This window comes from Nilaparvata lugens, chromosome 10 (assembly GCF_014356525.2).
Source record: "Nilaparvata lugens isolate BPH chromosome 10, ASM1435652v1, whole genome shotgun sequence".
NCBI classification, from domain to species: domain Eukaryota; kingdom Metazoa; phylum Arthropoda; class Insecta; order Hemiptera; family Delphacidae; genus Nilaparvata; species Nilaparvata lugens.
Window position 1 is genome coordinate 45,390,820 of NC_052513.1, and position 15,330 is coordinate 45,406,149.

Sequence of the window (15,330 nt, forward strand, 5' to 3'; positions counted from 1 at the left end):
ACTTTAATCAAAATCGTTGGAGCCGTTTTCGAGAGAATCGCGAAAAACCCTGTTCTTGACAACATTTTCGCCATTTTAGCCGCCATTTTGAATCGCATTTTATCGAAATTGTTTGTGTCGGATCCTTATATTGTAAGGACCTTACGTTCCAAATTTCAAGTCATTCCGTTAATTGGGAGATGAGATATCGTGTACACAGACGCACATACACTCATACACACACACACACACACACACACACATACACATACACATACAGACCAATACCCAAAAACCAGTTTTTTGGACACAGGGGACCTTGAAACGAATAGAAATTTAGAAATTGGGGTACCTTAATTTTTTTCGGAAAGCGATACTTTCCTTACCTATGGTAATAGGGCGAGGAAAGTAAAAAGAGCCACTTCTTCTGCATACAGTAGGATCACTCATCAATATTATAGTGAGGTTCACGATATAATGATTAGCAATGGTATTACTATCCTTGTCTATCATTCAACAAAGCGGATAGCGTTATCTCTTTCTCGCTTTGCTCTGTTGCCAGATCGTCTTTTAACAATGTAGAATTGATAATTATTAAAAAATATCTCATCTTCATAAAGTAAATTCATTATGAAATTATAAAAAAAATTTATTGCTTGATTAAATATAATTGATTATTTTGAATGAGAATGAACGGTTAATATTACAGCAATAAACTTGTATCTGCTACCGTCTATAGAAGGCATTCACAAGACAGAGGTTCGGCAACGTTTTTCTCCCATATTTTTCCGCTGGGAAGAGAACCGCACTATGGAAGGGAATTTTGTTGCCTTAGTATTGTTAAGGGATTGATTGATTGAGTACTTTATTTATGTAGATTACAATATATACTGGCTTATACACTTATATACAATAGCTTACAATACAGCAAAATTATAGATGAATTTACATAATATAGACTAAGAAAATAATTATTGAACAGTATATGATATGAAAAAGCAATTTGTAATATAATAACTATAGATAATAATCATATTGTTATGCATCTACATAAATTGGCGGAGCTTTGGACATATCAATGTCCATTCTTCGGAAAGAATATTAAAAATATCCTCCCCACTAACTCTCTACCAAAAGGGAGAGAAATTGGAAGGAGTTTGGAGAAGAAATTATTCAAACGTTCTTAAGTGGGGTTGAATAGTGACAAGATATGAAGAGCATCTTCTCTTGGAACTTATGGAAAGTAGAGGACTCTAGAAGATATGAAGGAGTGAAGAGTTTAGATTAGAAATTTTCTCCAAAATCAATCTATTCTGGAGGAGATTGATTCATGCATCTCCTACTAATCAGAATAACTTATCTTCTAAATTCTTCTGAGTAGATTCATGTTGTGAATTTCATCCATTCTCTATTCTACATTCATCCATCTTCTAAGAAGTCGAACAGCTCAATTCAAAAGAAACCATTAATTACACAGGTCGAGAAAATTTCCATTCTTGGAGAAAATAAGGAAATAGATTGGAATAAATTGAAAGTTGCATTTGTTCAAATGCTAATTAATGAATAATTATTATTAAACGAAAATCCCAATTAAATTCTGTGAATCACCCTGTTGTTAATATTTTCAGTAACAGTAGTCTTCGGGGTGATTTAAAGCATTTAATTGGGATTTTCGTTTAATAATAATTATTTAAAATAAGAAAAAGTGAACATTAAAACAGACAACGGATGATTAGTAGCCTAATCTGTGAGAAATGAATAATAATAGTGTCATTTAGTGTTATTTAGTATTATTTCCGGCTCTTATCAACCCTTCGAAATTCAAAATTCATCAGTCATATCTCGAATACGTATTCTCTGAGTGTTAATCTTTGGTGAAAACAGAAATTTTAAACTCAACCTCACTTTGGACTATTTATGTGCCAAAATCAAGGAATTGAATAAATAATTACTGGTTGAAGATTGTGAGTATCCTAAAATCACATCAATACCCAAATAACATCACACACGAATACGTTTGAAAACTTTCAACTGATTCGATCTCTTTCTACAAGAAATTCGAGCTGGGGACTAAAGTAAGGTCCACGTTTTAATGGCAGTATTTGATTAAAATTGGTGTTGCTATCCTTGTCTATCATTCAACAAAGCGGATAGCGCTATCCCTTTCTTGCTTTGCTATGTTTCCAGATCGTCTTTCAACAATGTAGAATTAATAATTATATTTGATATATTATTGGTGTTGCTATCATCTCATTGGACATAGCAGATACCTCTAACCTTTTCTCCTATGTTCTTCCATCTTTCTCCACTGTCATTATAACGTGGACCTCACTATAGTCCACTGTACAGGGGGAGAATTATATATTGTGTTTGAGTAGTGAATAGAACAGGTTGTAAAAGGGTCTCTCTCAATGGGTTTTGGACAGAGAGCTGAAAAAGAGACGACTCTTCTTTCAGCGAAAACTGACACTTATTTCAAGGTCTTTTGAAAAAGCAAGGGATGTGATTGTCGTTGCTCGCTCCACCTGAACCTGTAGCCAGACAATAAAACAATCTTCCGATGTATAAGTTTCTCTGCTGCAGTCTAGACCACACTTTCAGACTAAAGAGAAGATACTTTAGATACTCTTGTTTCGAAGATTCTAGTTTGCTAAAACTTGAACGATACCACAACTCAGGCACTAATTAAAAACTATAGTGAGGTCCACATTCAATGGCAGTGGAGAAAGATAGGAGAACAACGTTGCCGATCCTCTGTCTTGTCAATGCCTTCTATAGACGGTAGCTGATACAGGTTTATTGATGTAATATTAACTGTTCATTCTCAGTCAAAAAATCAATTATATTTTATCAAGCAAGAAATTATATTTCTCAATAAACTTTCATGATCTTAATCATTGATCAGTTAGAGAAGAGAACAAAAAATATAATATGTTTATTCACAGTTTGTTTCTAGAATGAGGTATACGTTATAATGGCAGTGGAGAAAGATAGGAGAACAACGTTGCCGATCCTCTGTCTTGTCAATGCTTTCTATAGACGGTAGCTGATACAAGTTTATTGATGTAATATTAACTGTTCATTCTCAGTCGAAAAATCAATTATATTTTATCAAGCAAGAAATCATATTTCTCAATAAACTTTCATGATTAAGATGATATATTTTGTTAATTAATGATTGATTCTACATTGTTCAAAGACGATCTGGCAACAGAGCAAAGCGAGGAAGAGATAGCGCTATCTGCTTTGTTCGATGATAAACAAGGATAACAATACCATTGCTAATCGAACACTGCCATTATAACGTGGACCTCACTATAGATTATTGGTCTACATTTTATGTTTCATGTATGGTTGTCACCTTCGCATATAAATAATTTACTTCTTCATGATTTCAGAATGAAAATAAGACATTCTTATATGTTGTTCTAATTGGCGTTATGATATCAGATCTGATGATGTAAGGCGTTCATGCAGTGCACTATGATCTGGGTTTCAATATCCTCTACAGAAGGCAGAGAATCGGCCCCGCTGTTCTCCTATCTTACTCCACTGTCATTATAACGTGGACCTCACTTTAGTCATGAAGAGGGGACGTGCGTTATTTCCTATGATTGAAATTATGAATATTTATTTATTATTTATTTATAATAAATATTATGATTATTTCCTATTATAAAAAATATTATTTGAATATTATTTATTTATTATTCATTTATTTAATAATTTTCTATTTAAATATTATTATTTCCTATTATTTCGTTATTTCCTATGATTATTTCCTAATGTTTGAAAAGCATTTCACTGATAATGTTCTATATCATTCAACTTTCATACACATGTCACGGTGTATAATATGTTGTTTATTTTAATTTTGAATAAGTTTTAAATCAGTTTTAATTTGAATTTAAAAATGAGTAGCTACTTTCAAATCGACACTGTCTAACAAGTTGAGAGTGTGTTAGATCTTCAAGGTCACAAACGATTGAAATCACATTAGAGATTAGAATTAGAACCTTCGGATTCGGAAATGACTTGAAATTGATTGCTGCACTCTTGTATCCCGTTCATTACAGCTGAGCCACAGAGTAAACAGGTTTGAGGTTATGTTGACCTTCAGATGGCAGACAATTTTCGGTTTTTACGACTGTCTGTGGAAGTCAAAGCAGGCAGAGTTCGCGTCATCAGGAAATTAATCATTCCGGTCTCACTCAGCAAACTCAGCATGTAGAGATGTTCATTGAAAACACAGCTGTTTGGTATGGAGAGATGGAACTAAAAAAAATTGGACAGAGAGAGAGAGAGAGGCAAAGAGAGAGAGATTGATTGATTATTTGCCTTTATTACGGTGGAGTTAAGACTCTAGGTTCTCTCTGTCACAAAACCCTAGAGAGAGATTAGATTAGATTAGAGTACTTTGTTTATAAAACAAAATTAAATCTTATAGCACCCTTTATTTTTAAAAAAACTTTAAAATAGTTGAACAACTAGTTTCGGTGATATTTCGCTGACACCATCGTCAGGTTATAAAATAAAATAAAATTCAATAAATGTTTACTAATTGATACAAAACGAGCATATGCTTAATTTCATATGATTTATTTTCATTTTTTTCTATTAATTTAAAAATCTGGTGTGGCGCACTCACACAACTTTCCTTGCCGTTCCCGCGCATCTCAAGTCTACTATTCAAAGATTAGAGCCAGCTGGTGACAGGGTAATAACGCTGGAGACACACGAGGTCTGCTATCTCTTCATAGTGAATCATTTAATAGAATCAACAGTTTGCGATAATTGGGTAATCACATTTTCTCGAATTTCGAGTTTATTTTTAATTTTAGGTGAAAATGCTACTGAACATTAATTGTAGAGATTCTCATGCGCAATCTATTCCAATCGAAATTTTTTGTTTAAATTGTATCTGAAGCTTGATAATCAAGAATCTAAAATCAAACTTTGCATAGATGGGGCGGAACTCCTGAAATTTTTACAGATACGTGACTTGTGGCAGTTGATAGAGCTTATCGATGACTATTTCCGGTATAACTGTAATCAAAATCGTTGGAGCCGTTTTCAAGAAAATCGCGAAAAACCCTGTTTTTGACAGCATTTTCGCCATTTTAGCCGCCATCTTGAATCGCATTTGATCGAAATTGTTCGTGTCGGATCCTTATATTGTAAGGACCTTACGTTCCAAATTTCAAGTCATTCCGTTGATTGGGAGATGAGATATCGTGCACACAGACGCACATAATACACTTTCACACACACACACACACACACACCACACACACACACACAACACACAACACACACACACACACACACACACCACACACAACACACCACACACACACACACACACACACACACACACACACACCACACACACACACACACACCACACACACACACACACACACACACACCACACACACACACACACACACACACACACCACACACACACACACACACACACACACACACCACACACACACACACCACACACACCACACACACACACACACACACCACACACACACAACAACACACACACACACACACACCACACACACACCACACACACACACACACACACACACACACACACACACACCACACCACACACACACACACACACACACAACACACACACACCACACACACACACACACACACACACACACACACACACACACACACACAACACACACACACCACACACACACCACCACACACACACACACACACACACACCACACACACACACACACACACACACACCACACACACACACACCACACACACACCACACACACACACACACACACACACACACACACACACACACACACACACACACACACCACAACACACACACACACACACACACACACACACACACACACACACACCACACACACACACACACACACACACACACACACACACACACACACACACACACACACACACACACACCACACACACACACAACACACACACACACACACCACACACACACACACACACACACACACACACACGATTATTTGCCTTTATTAGGGTGGAGTTAAGACTCCAGGTCCTCTCTGTCACAAAACCCTAGAGAGAGATGGGATTAGATTAGATTAGAGTACTTTGTTTATAAAACAAAATAAAATCTTATAGCACCCTTTATTTTTAAAAAAACTTTAAAATAGTTGAACAACTAGTTTCGGTGATATTACACCATCGTCAGGTTATAAAATAAAATTCAATAAATGTTTACTAATTGATACAAAACGAACATATGCTTAATTTCAAATGATTTATTTTCATTGATTTAAAAGTAGCCCATGTCAATTAAGTGTTTTACTTTGTTTATGTATGTTACAATATTTATTGGCTTATACACTAATATACCTTAAATGACGGTAATGCCAATCATCCAACGAATTTTATAAAGTATAAAAATCTGGTGCACTCACACAACTTTCCTTGCCGTTATGAAAATTGATCACTGACGCTAGTGTTCACGCGCATCTCAAGTCCATAGTGTTCATAGTTCATAGTGAATGATTTAATAGAATCAACAATAATTTGCAATTGAATAATCACATTTTCTCTAATTTAAAGCTTATTTTCAATTTTAGATGAAAATTTTACTGAACATTAATTGTAGAGATTTTCATGCTCAATCTACTCCACTTGATTTTCTTTGTTTCAATTGTATCTGAAGCTTGATAATCAAGAATCTAAAATCAAACTTTGCATAGATGGGGCGGAACTCCTGAAATTTTTACAGATATGGGACTTGTGGCAGTTGATAGAGCTTATCGATGACTATTTCCGGTATAACTGTAATCAAAATCGTTGGAGCCGTTTCCGAGAAAATCACGAAAAACCCTGTTTTTGACAACATTTTCGCCATTTTAGCATCCATCTTGAATTGCATTTGATCGAAATTGTTAGTGTCGGATCCTTATAGTTTGAATGAAGATCACTGATCGAAAATAAGCTAAATTTTAATGACTGGGTGAGAGTTGATAAATAAACTTGAAGTGCTGAAATTCAATAATATTTACAGGCATTATTTGATAAGAACGTCGATTGATTACAAGAAATTATTATTGAAAACTTTAAAAATATACTGTACTATCCTATAAGTACTTGAAGTGAAGAGCTACAATGTATATCATTATGATCCTACTCGAGACTGAAATTTTACTATATATTTCAAGTGAATACTCTAAATGTAATAAATTTACTGATAAGTTGACACTAAATACGTAACAGAGTTTCATTAAAGAATTCGAATTAAAAATCTATAAATATCTGTCCTCCAAGCTCTAGGTCTGATTGTTATCTTTTCCTATGACAAACTCAGTATCATGAGTGAAACGGAAAATATTAACTAGCTCATCTTTATCTTTCGCAGTGTTTCTCCAACGGGCAAAAACTAATCGAGCTGAATTTCCGTTTACGATAAAAAATAAGTTTATCTGGTGATAGCTCGAGGTCTGGAAAGGTCATGACTAAAGCATTTTTCAAGAATTTGAGTCGTTCTCATTCTCACTATGAGATAAGCAAATAGTTTTCGTTTGCTCGTGTCTTGAAACACATTCTCGTGGGATATGAGATTATTTTTTCATTTCTAATCTATATAAATCCCAGACTTTTGATTAATTTTTGAATGACTTGGAATAGACCCCTAACCATCCTCGGTAAATTGAGAATCCATATGCAAAATTTCAAGTTAATCAGTGCAGCAGCTCAGACGTGATGATGTAAATAAATTGTAAATAAAATTATTGTAAATTATTGTATATAAATTCGAATTTCCTATCCTGTACGAATATACGCCAATTCTTCCCCTTATTTATCAAATGGTCGATTTCCATCAATTTGATTGTTTCAGATCTTTGTTAAAAATTTATGGAATTCCCGTGCATTATCAACCCATCTCACCTCAAAATACTTAGCTATCCAGTGGTATAATATGGCAAAAATTATCAGTTATCAGTGATGATTTAGTGAAGTATTCTTCTTTTGGTTTTCAACCTTTCTAAATTCTAAATTCCTAGTTTATGTATATTTTGGACTCAGAATCGGACTAGAATCATGAAGTGTAAACATAACCTATTTTTGGACAATTTCTATCTAAATTTGGGAGGAACAGTTTCATAGTTGAGAATGATAATAAATTGTATGTATCAATGGATAAATGAAATATAACCTCAAAAAGTAGTTTTAATATAGTGGTAAAATATCAAATAGCAAGACATGAATTGAATTACAGCCTTTAATTTGAGCCTGGGAGGGCGAAGCTAGGGCGCAGCCGGCTCTCTCTACACTCAACTCTCTACTATAGTAGTCAGTGGAGAGATTAAGGCTAATACTTACTTTTTTATGAGTATACGTGGTATAGAATATCAGATACAAGTAAAGAGACAAATAATAAAATGTTTAACGGTATCTCTACTCTATGATAACACTCTTTGAACGATCTTTTTTCCTGAATCTTTTCGATAAAAAATGCGAATTATTTAAAGGATTGTTGCAATAAATGAGAATGGAGTGATTTATATCAATGGAATACCGTATTCAGCACAGTATTTTGTTTGAAAAAGAGTTGAAACATTATGTATTTCACGAGGTGAAGTTAAGAAAGGGAAGTTCCAAAACATAACCATTTATTTCCATTGCAAGTGCTTCAGACTGCACAAAATAAAATTCCAATTTGAAAACGTCTGGAAGCTGTAGCTGGTACTAAAATCGAGACAAACGAGATTCAAATTGAACAAGGAGTGAGAGAGAGAGAAAGATATATGAGAGAGAATGAGATACAGAGAAAGACAGACACAGAGAGAGAGAGAGAATGACAGACACAGAGAGAGAGAGGAGAGAAAATGAGGGAGACAGTGAGATATATTTGATTTTTATTTAATTCATCTAGAGAGAGAGGAGAGAGAATGAGAGAGACAGAGACAGAGAAAGGAGAGATAATGAGATAGAGAGAGAGATAGAGACAGAGAGGATACAGTGAGTGAGAGTAGAAGAGAGAGAAAGGAGTAAGAAGACGCTGAATGTGGTGAACAATTCATTTTCTGGGTCCTGCACAGTAAATACTGCACAGTGTTCAGACAATAATTGAGATTTTATTCCGCAAAACAGCGATTTAGGAAATCTGCTGCATTGCAGATCGGAAGCTACTGTATAATCTTCCATGAGACGACATTATTTTTGCCACATTTTCTATTCCACCCTGAGACCATTTTTGAGATCAACCAGATATAAATGTTTGCGTGATTCTTATTTTGAATAGATTCTTTACAGATTTATTTTGAATAATTCAAGATTTATTTATTTTCAAATCACTTGAAAATGGCATGACTAGCAGAAACATGTTGTGGCAAAATAATTTGAAAGGGTACTCTGATTTATATTTTTATTTATTCTTTACAGATTTTGGCTATTTATAAAATAATATTCATTATTGTGGTTCTATTTCTGCATTGGAGTATATCGCCTCATTAGTCCCTTCATTATAAATCACAGTGATATATTTGTTAAATCATCTACAATACAAAAATAATTGATGAATGAAAAGTACGTAGAAATCGAATAGATTAAAATACCTTCAAACAATAACCGGGCATCCTCCGGATCCTGATACATCATGAGCAGGGGTTCCTCGTTATCCTCGCTATTGCCAAAGAATCCCATCCTAGTGGAGAATCACCTCACTTTTCGAACACCACTTGTAAATACACTCGCAATAATTCCTGGCATCACTTAATCCTCTTCCAACACTTCACGGTGATTTAAATGTTTTTCAACCTACCTTAACACTCTGAATTGTACTGTTTATTTGAAAAACATTGGCTCAAATACCAATTTTACTGAAGATTTTACGGAGATAGTTATCGCCACTATCGTACTATGCTTTACCGTGGAACATTAATTTATTGATGCTATTGAAAGATTTGTGTCAAATAAGGTGCGTACAGATTTACGCACCGCGAACATGAGCAATTCACTTTTAATCAGCTGATGCCAAGCTTTTTATATCTGTATCTTACCGTTTCTGTAAAAATACAGATATAATCAGCTGATGCCAAGCTTTTTATATCTGTATCTTACCGTTTCTGTAAAAATACAGATATAATCAGCTGATTAAAAGTGAATTGCTCATGTTCGCGACGCGTATATCTGAAAGCACCTTTAAACACACAATGAAATCGAATATAGATACTTCTATGAAGTCTTATTTCTTGATTAACTACAGTGATGGAATTTCTATGAGATTCCCGTTATGGAGCTAGTGGTTCTGATAGGTCGACAGAGTTGCCAATTTTCTTTTACCACTGCCTTTTATAGTAGAGAGCTGTGATTCAAGATATCCTGGTATTTATGTTCTAGTATTAATTGTTGATTTTTTCAATTATGATCAATTGTGTCTCAAATATATCATAGAATATTTACCAAGAAAATAAATCTCCTAAAATTTTCATGATTCAGATTGCATATTCTGGTGGTTCATTATAATTATATTTCTTTGTAGTCAATGAACAATTTGACAACAGTGCGGAGAAGAATAGAGCTATCTGCTTTATCTAATGACAGACAAGGATAGCAAACTAATGTTAATCATAAGGTGCGTACAGATATACGCGCCACGAACATGAGCAATTCACTTTTAATCAGCTGACTATATCTGTATTTTTACAGAAACGTTAAGATACAGATATAAAAAGCTTGGCATCAGCTGATTAAAAGAGAATTGCTCATGTTCGCGGCGCGTATATCTGTACGCACCTTTATGCTGACTTTATAACGAGCATCTCAGTATAGGCTCTTGAAATATTGATTGATTGATTGTTTGAACAGTTATTGTAAAGTGAGTAGGCATGAAGTATATATAATATGATGATAAACTAATAAATTATCTATCTATAAATTGTGAATATTTAATCTAAGCTTGAATATCCATCACTGGGAAAACATACCGAGGTAGGCTCTTGAACAATGTACTGAAAATGAAGTATCAATTATGAATCTCGAATTTTGACAGAATATAGTTTCAACTGATTTTAGTCTGATAGACTTCAAACGTCAATCATAGACAGATATCAATCCAAACGTCTTCTATTCATTGAATCATTTATCATTGAAGAGTTATGAGAAGGTCAACAGCCTGTGGATGATAGGATGAGAGTTTAATTGATGCTATCATGATCTTGACCGACTTGATAGATCTGAATGACTCAAATTTGACTGCGAGATGCGAGCTGGGTTAAATTGAGCATGAATTATAGTGGGCGTGGCTATGAAATATGGCGCCATTATGCATCAAAACGGCGGGAATTCAGTTCTCACTGCCATAGTGAAGTTCATGTTATTGTGGCAGTATATGATTAACATTGGTGTTGCTATCCTTGTCTATCATTCGACAAAGCAGAAGGCGCTATCCTTGTCTAGCTCCGTAACATAGTCAGATCGTTATTTAACAATGTAATAGTATAAATTATTAAAAATTCGACTGAGTAACTTTCAATGTACCAAAGTGTAGGATTTGATGATATATGTGTGTTGTTATTTCATTAATATAATTTATTAACAAAATATCTACTATATTAGGTGGTGGAGGAAGAGAATTGGCAACTATTTGCTTCAATAATGTACACTGACTTTTTGTGTGTGAATACATACACTCATAAGCACGAATTGTGTTCTATTTTTGAGTGAAATTACGTTAAAATTTATTTAAAATCACGTTAAATTTACGTTATAATACTGGAATTGGTTTCTATCTCTGTAGAGCAGAAATTAATTGGAGTGAAAGGCTTAGGCCTGGTTGCACAAAAGCCGGTTAAATTTCAACCGTGATTAGTTTCACGAGAACCAATCAGAGAAGGCCTTCTAGAAAAGACGGCTTCTTGTTCTTGTAAAATTAATCACGGTTAAAATTTAACCGGCTTTTGTGCAACCGGGCCTTAGAGTTGGAGGGAGAGAATACATTGGAATTATTCTGATTTTATTTCTGAAGTTTATGTTACCAACTAGATCTTGAGTTGAGTTATCATTCTCATTTTCCCTTATATGTTATCAACTAGATCTTGAATTGAGTTATCATTCTCATTTTCCCTTATATGTTATCAACTAGATCTTGAGTTGAGTTATCATTCTCATTTTCCCTTATATGTTATCAACTAGATCTTGAGTTTTTTATATTGCAATCCTTTAACTCATAAATATTCAATATTCAATTTCATTATTTTACTAGAGGATGATATTGTAAACCCCACGGTTAAATAATCAAAAATCCAAATTTACCAGAGGGTGCAGATCATCTCCTACGTTTAAATACTCAAAAAAATTAAGATTAAGTTTATAAAGAATACTTTGGGGAAGAGAATAGAATTTATAGCTATTATAGTATTAAAATAGTAGAGCATGTTATAGAGAATACATTGCAATCATTCTTGTTCCCTCCATAATGTTATCAACTAGATCTTGATAATTGAAGAAAATTTGTGAATTGAAGAACTACAAGACTTAGTGCCGGTTGCACAACAGCCGGTTAAATTTTAACCGTGATTAATTCCACGAGAACCAATCAGAGATGCTGTCTTTTCAAAAACGCCTTCTCTGATTGGTTCTCGTGAAATTAATCACGGTTAAAATTTAACCGGCTGTTGTGCAACCGGGCCTTAATCTATTTCGGACTTCGGACAATGTGTTCTGCTATCTAAATTTGGGAGAGGAATAGCACAAGGTCACCATATTTTCCTCTCCCTATCATTTCTATAATGTACTTATTGTATAATTGAATGGAAAATAAATAATACAAAAAGAAACTGATTTGACAATTGAAATTGATAGGCCTCAAAATTTATGTGGAGGTGGACTATATTATAGACTTCAAAATGAGATTGAAAACTAGGACATAATTATCCAATAGAACAATGTCCTCCTATACAAACAAAAGTGGTAACACGCAATTCACGTTATTCTTGCTTACCACAGAGGATAAGAATATTCCTAAGTAGGTATGTAACGCACGATAACCACTGACTACAATTGCATGCCATAACTGGACCCCTGGTTGCGACAAAAACAGAAATTAACTCACAATTGAACACGTGAACACACACATACTCACTAGGCTACATTTAGACACAAACCACGGTCTCCTCACTATTTCTGTACACTTGTTTCTGTAGAGAGGTCCACGTTATAATGGCAGTATTTTAGCAGAAATGGTGCTGCTATACTTGTCTATCATTCGACAAAGCAGGAAACAATGTAGGAATATGATTAACCAACAAAATATTTGATCTCAATCATGAAAATGTATTATTTAATCATAAGCTGAAGATGAAACCATAAGGCCCACTTGCACAACAGCCGGTTAAATTTTAACCGTAATTATTTTCACGAGAACCAATCAGAGAAGGCGTTTTTGAAAAGACGGCTTCTCTGATTGGTTCTCATGGAATTAATCACGGTTAAAATCTTACCGGCTGTTGTGCAACTGGGCCTTATGGTTTCATCTTCAGCTTATGATTAAATAATACATTTTCATGATTGAGATCAAATATTTTGTTGATTAATCATATTCCTACATTGTTTAACCGTTTAATCACGGTTAAAATCTAACCGGCTGTTGTGCAACCGGCACAAAGTGTTGAAACATGTATGTAATTCTTCAATTAATTCCTGATATTTCTAGACATCATTCCAGTGTTTAATTGGACTTTTATTAGATTTAATCATTGAAAATATATTTCCTCGACGAATAAATCATGATTGATTATTCTAAACAAGAATGAACAGTTAATATTACATCAGATGATACACACCGGTGTATCAGTGTTATCCTCTATAGAGGGGAGTGGCAAGGCAGAGAATCGGCAATGCTGTCCTCCTATCTTTGTCCCCTGCCATTATAACCTAACCTCCACTATAGGAAGCTCTTTCACTACCGTATTTCTGTAGACTCACTATCTTATCTGTATTCCTTTCGAAGAAACACACTTGAACTATGTCTTTAACTCACTATTTTCACTTGTCGACGACAAACCTAACCTTACTTGTGTGTTACGCACACGAGAACTCGTTTATCACTAAACGCCTTCGGTCGGTGCTCGAACTCGGGACAACCTTGAAGGACGCTGATCTGGCGGCAACTGACCGGATAATTCCCCGAGTCCCCGCTAGGTGGCGCCTCGAGTTGTGACGTCACACGCCCAGTAGTCGATCAGGTTTCGTTCAAGATAATAATGCGCTAATTAGTATTCCCCGACCGATGTGTGGACTTGAGGACGGTGGACTTTAGTATGAACTGATTCAGAGGGGAATCTCCTGGGGAACGAAATTCAACGGTGGACTTTATTAAGAACGGATTCAGAGGGGACTCTCCTAGGAAGCGAAATTCTACCATGGATTTTCCTACCTGTATTTTTCAACTTGTAGGTTCTGTTTTCTGTATCAGCATGGAGTTTGATACAGTTCCTCGTTGACTAAAAATATAGGCCACTGCAGGTCTTAAAGGTAACAGAATAGTATTTTGCAAATTTTATATTGATTGTAAGATATGCCATCCAAAGTTGGTTTATAAGAAATGTCACTACATGAAAGTCCACCCATTTGCTCCATACAACAGTTACATTACTGGACAGATGCAAGTAACAGGATATAGTGAGGTACACGATATAATGGCAGTGTTTGATTAGCAATGGTATTGGTATCCTTGTCTATAATTCAACAAAGCTGATAGTGCGATCTCTATCTCGCTTTGCTCTGTTGCCAGATCGTCTTTTAACAATGTAGAATTAATAATTAATTAACGTAGACTAAATTCATTATGAAAATATTAAAAAATTTAATTTATTGCTTGATAAAATATAATTGATTATTTTAAACGAGAATGAACAGTTAATTTTATATCAATAAACCTGTATTTGCTACCGTCTATAAAAGGCATTGACAAGACAGTAGTTCGGCAACGTTTTTCTCCTATCTTTCTCCACTGTCAATATAACGTGGACCTCACTCTAGAACTATTAGTAGGAAGTCAACGGTTGAATTTTACATGTTTGGTGAGTTAACGCTAAATGTATTAAAGTCCTCCATACGAATACATTCAAAACATATACAAATATATATACATATAATCACATCTACATTATTTGATAGGTATCAGTAACTTATAAAATGATCAGAATAGAACTATAGGTTAGTAGTAAAGTCCAAGATTGAATTTTGTTTCCTTCAGGAGAGACCACGCTAAATGGGTTCGGCTTAAAGTCCACCGTATGCAAGTCCACGCTACCGGAAAATGCCTCGTGTCACACACGCACTC

General features: G+C 34.7%; 1 protein-coding gene across 7 annotated transcripts in view; it reads right to left on the reverse strand.

The window, feature by feature from the left end:
* Nucleotides 1–15,330, reverse strand: part of LOC111053165 (cerebellar degeneration-related protein 2) — a 255,727-nt gene that overhangs the window by 102,891 nt on the left and 137,506 nt on the right. Inside the window, exon 1 of one of the 7 annotated variants that reach the window (XM_039436962.1) lies at nucleotides 9,602–9,928. The exons of the other annotated variants lie outside the window; for them this stretch is intronic. Within the exon in view, the coding sequence (XP_039292896.1) occupies nucleotides 9,602–9,689 (88 nt within the window). The 5' untranslated portion in view covers nucleotides 9,690–9,928. Of the gene's footprint in view, nucleotides 1–9,601; nucleotides 9,929–15,330 lie in introns of those variants that run through there. 7 annotated transcript variants of the gene reach the window in all.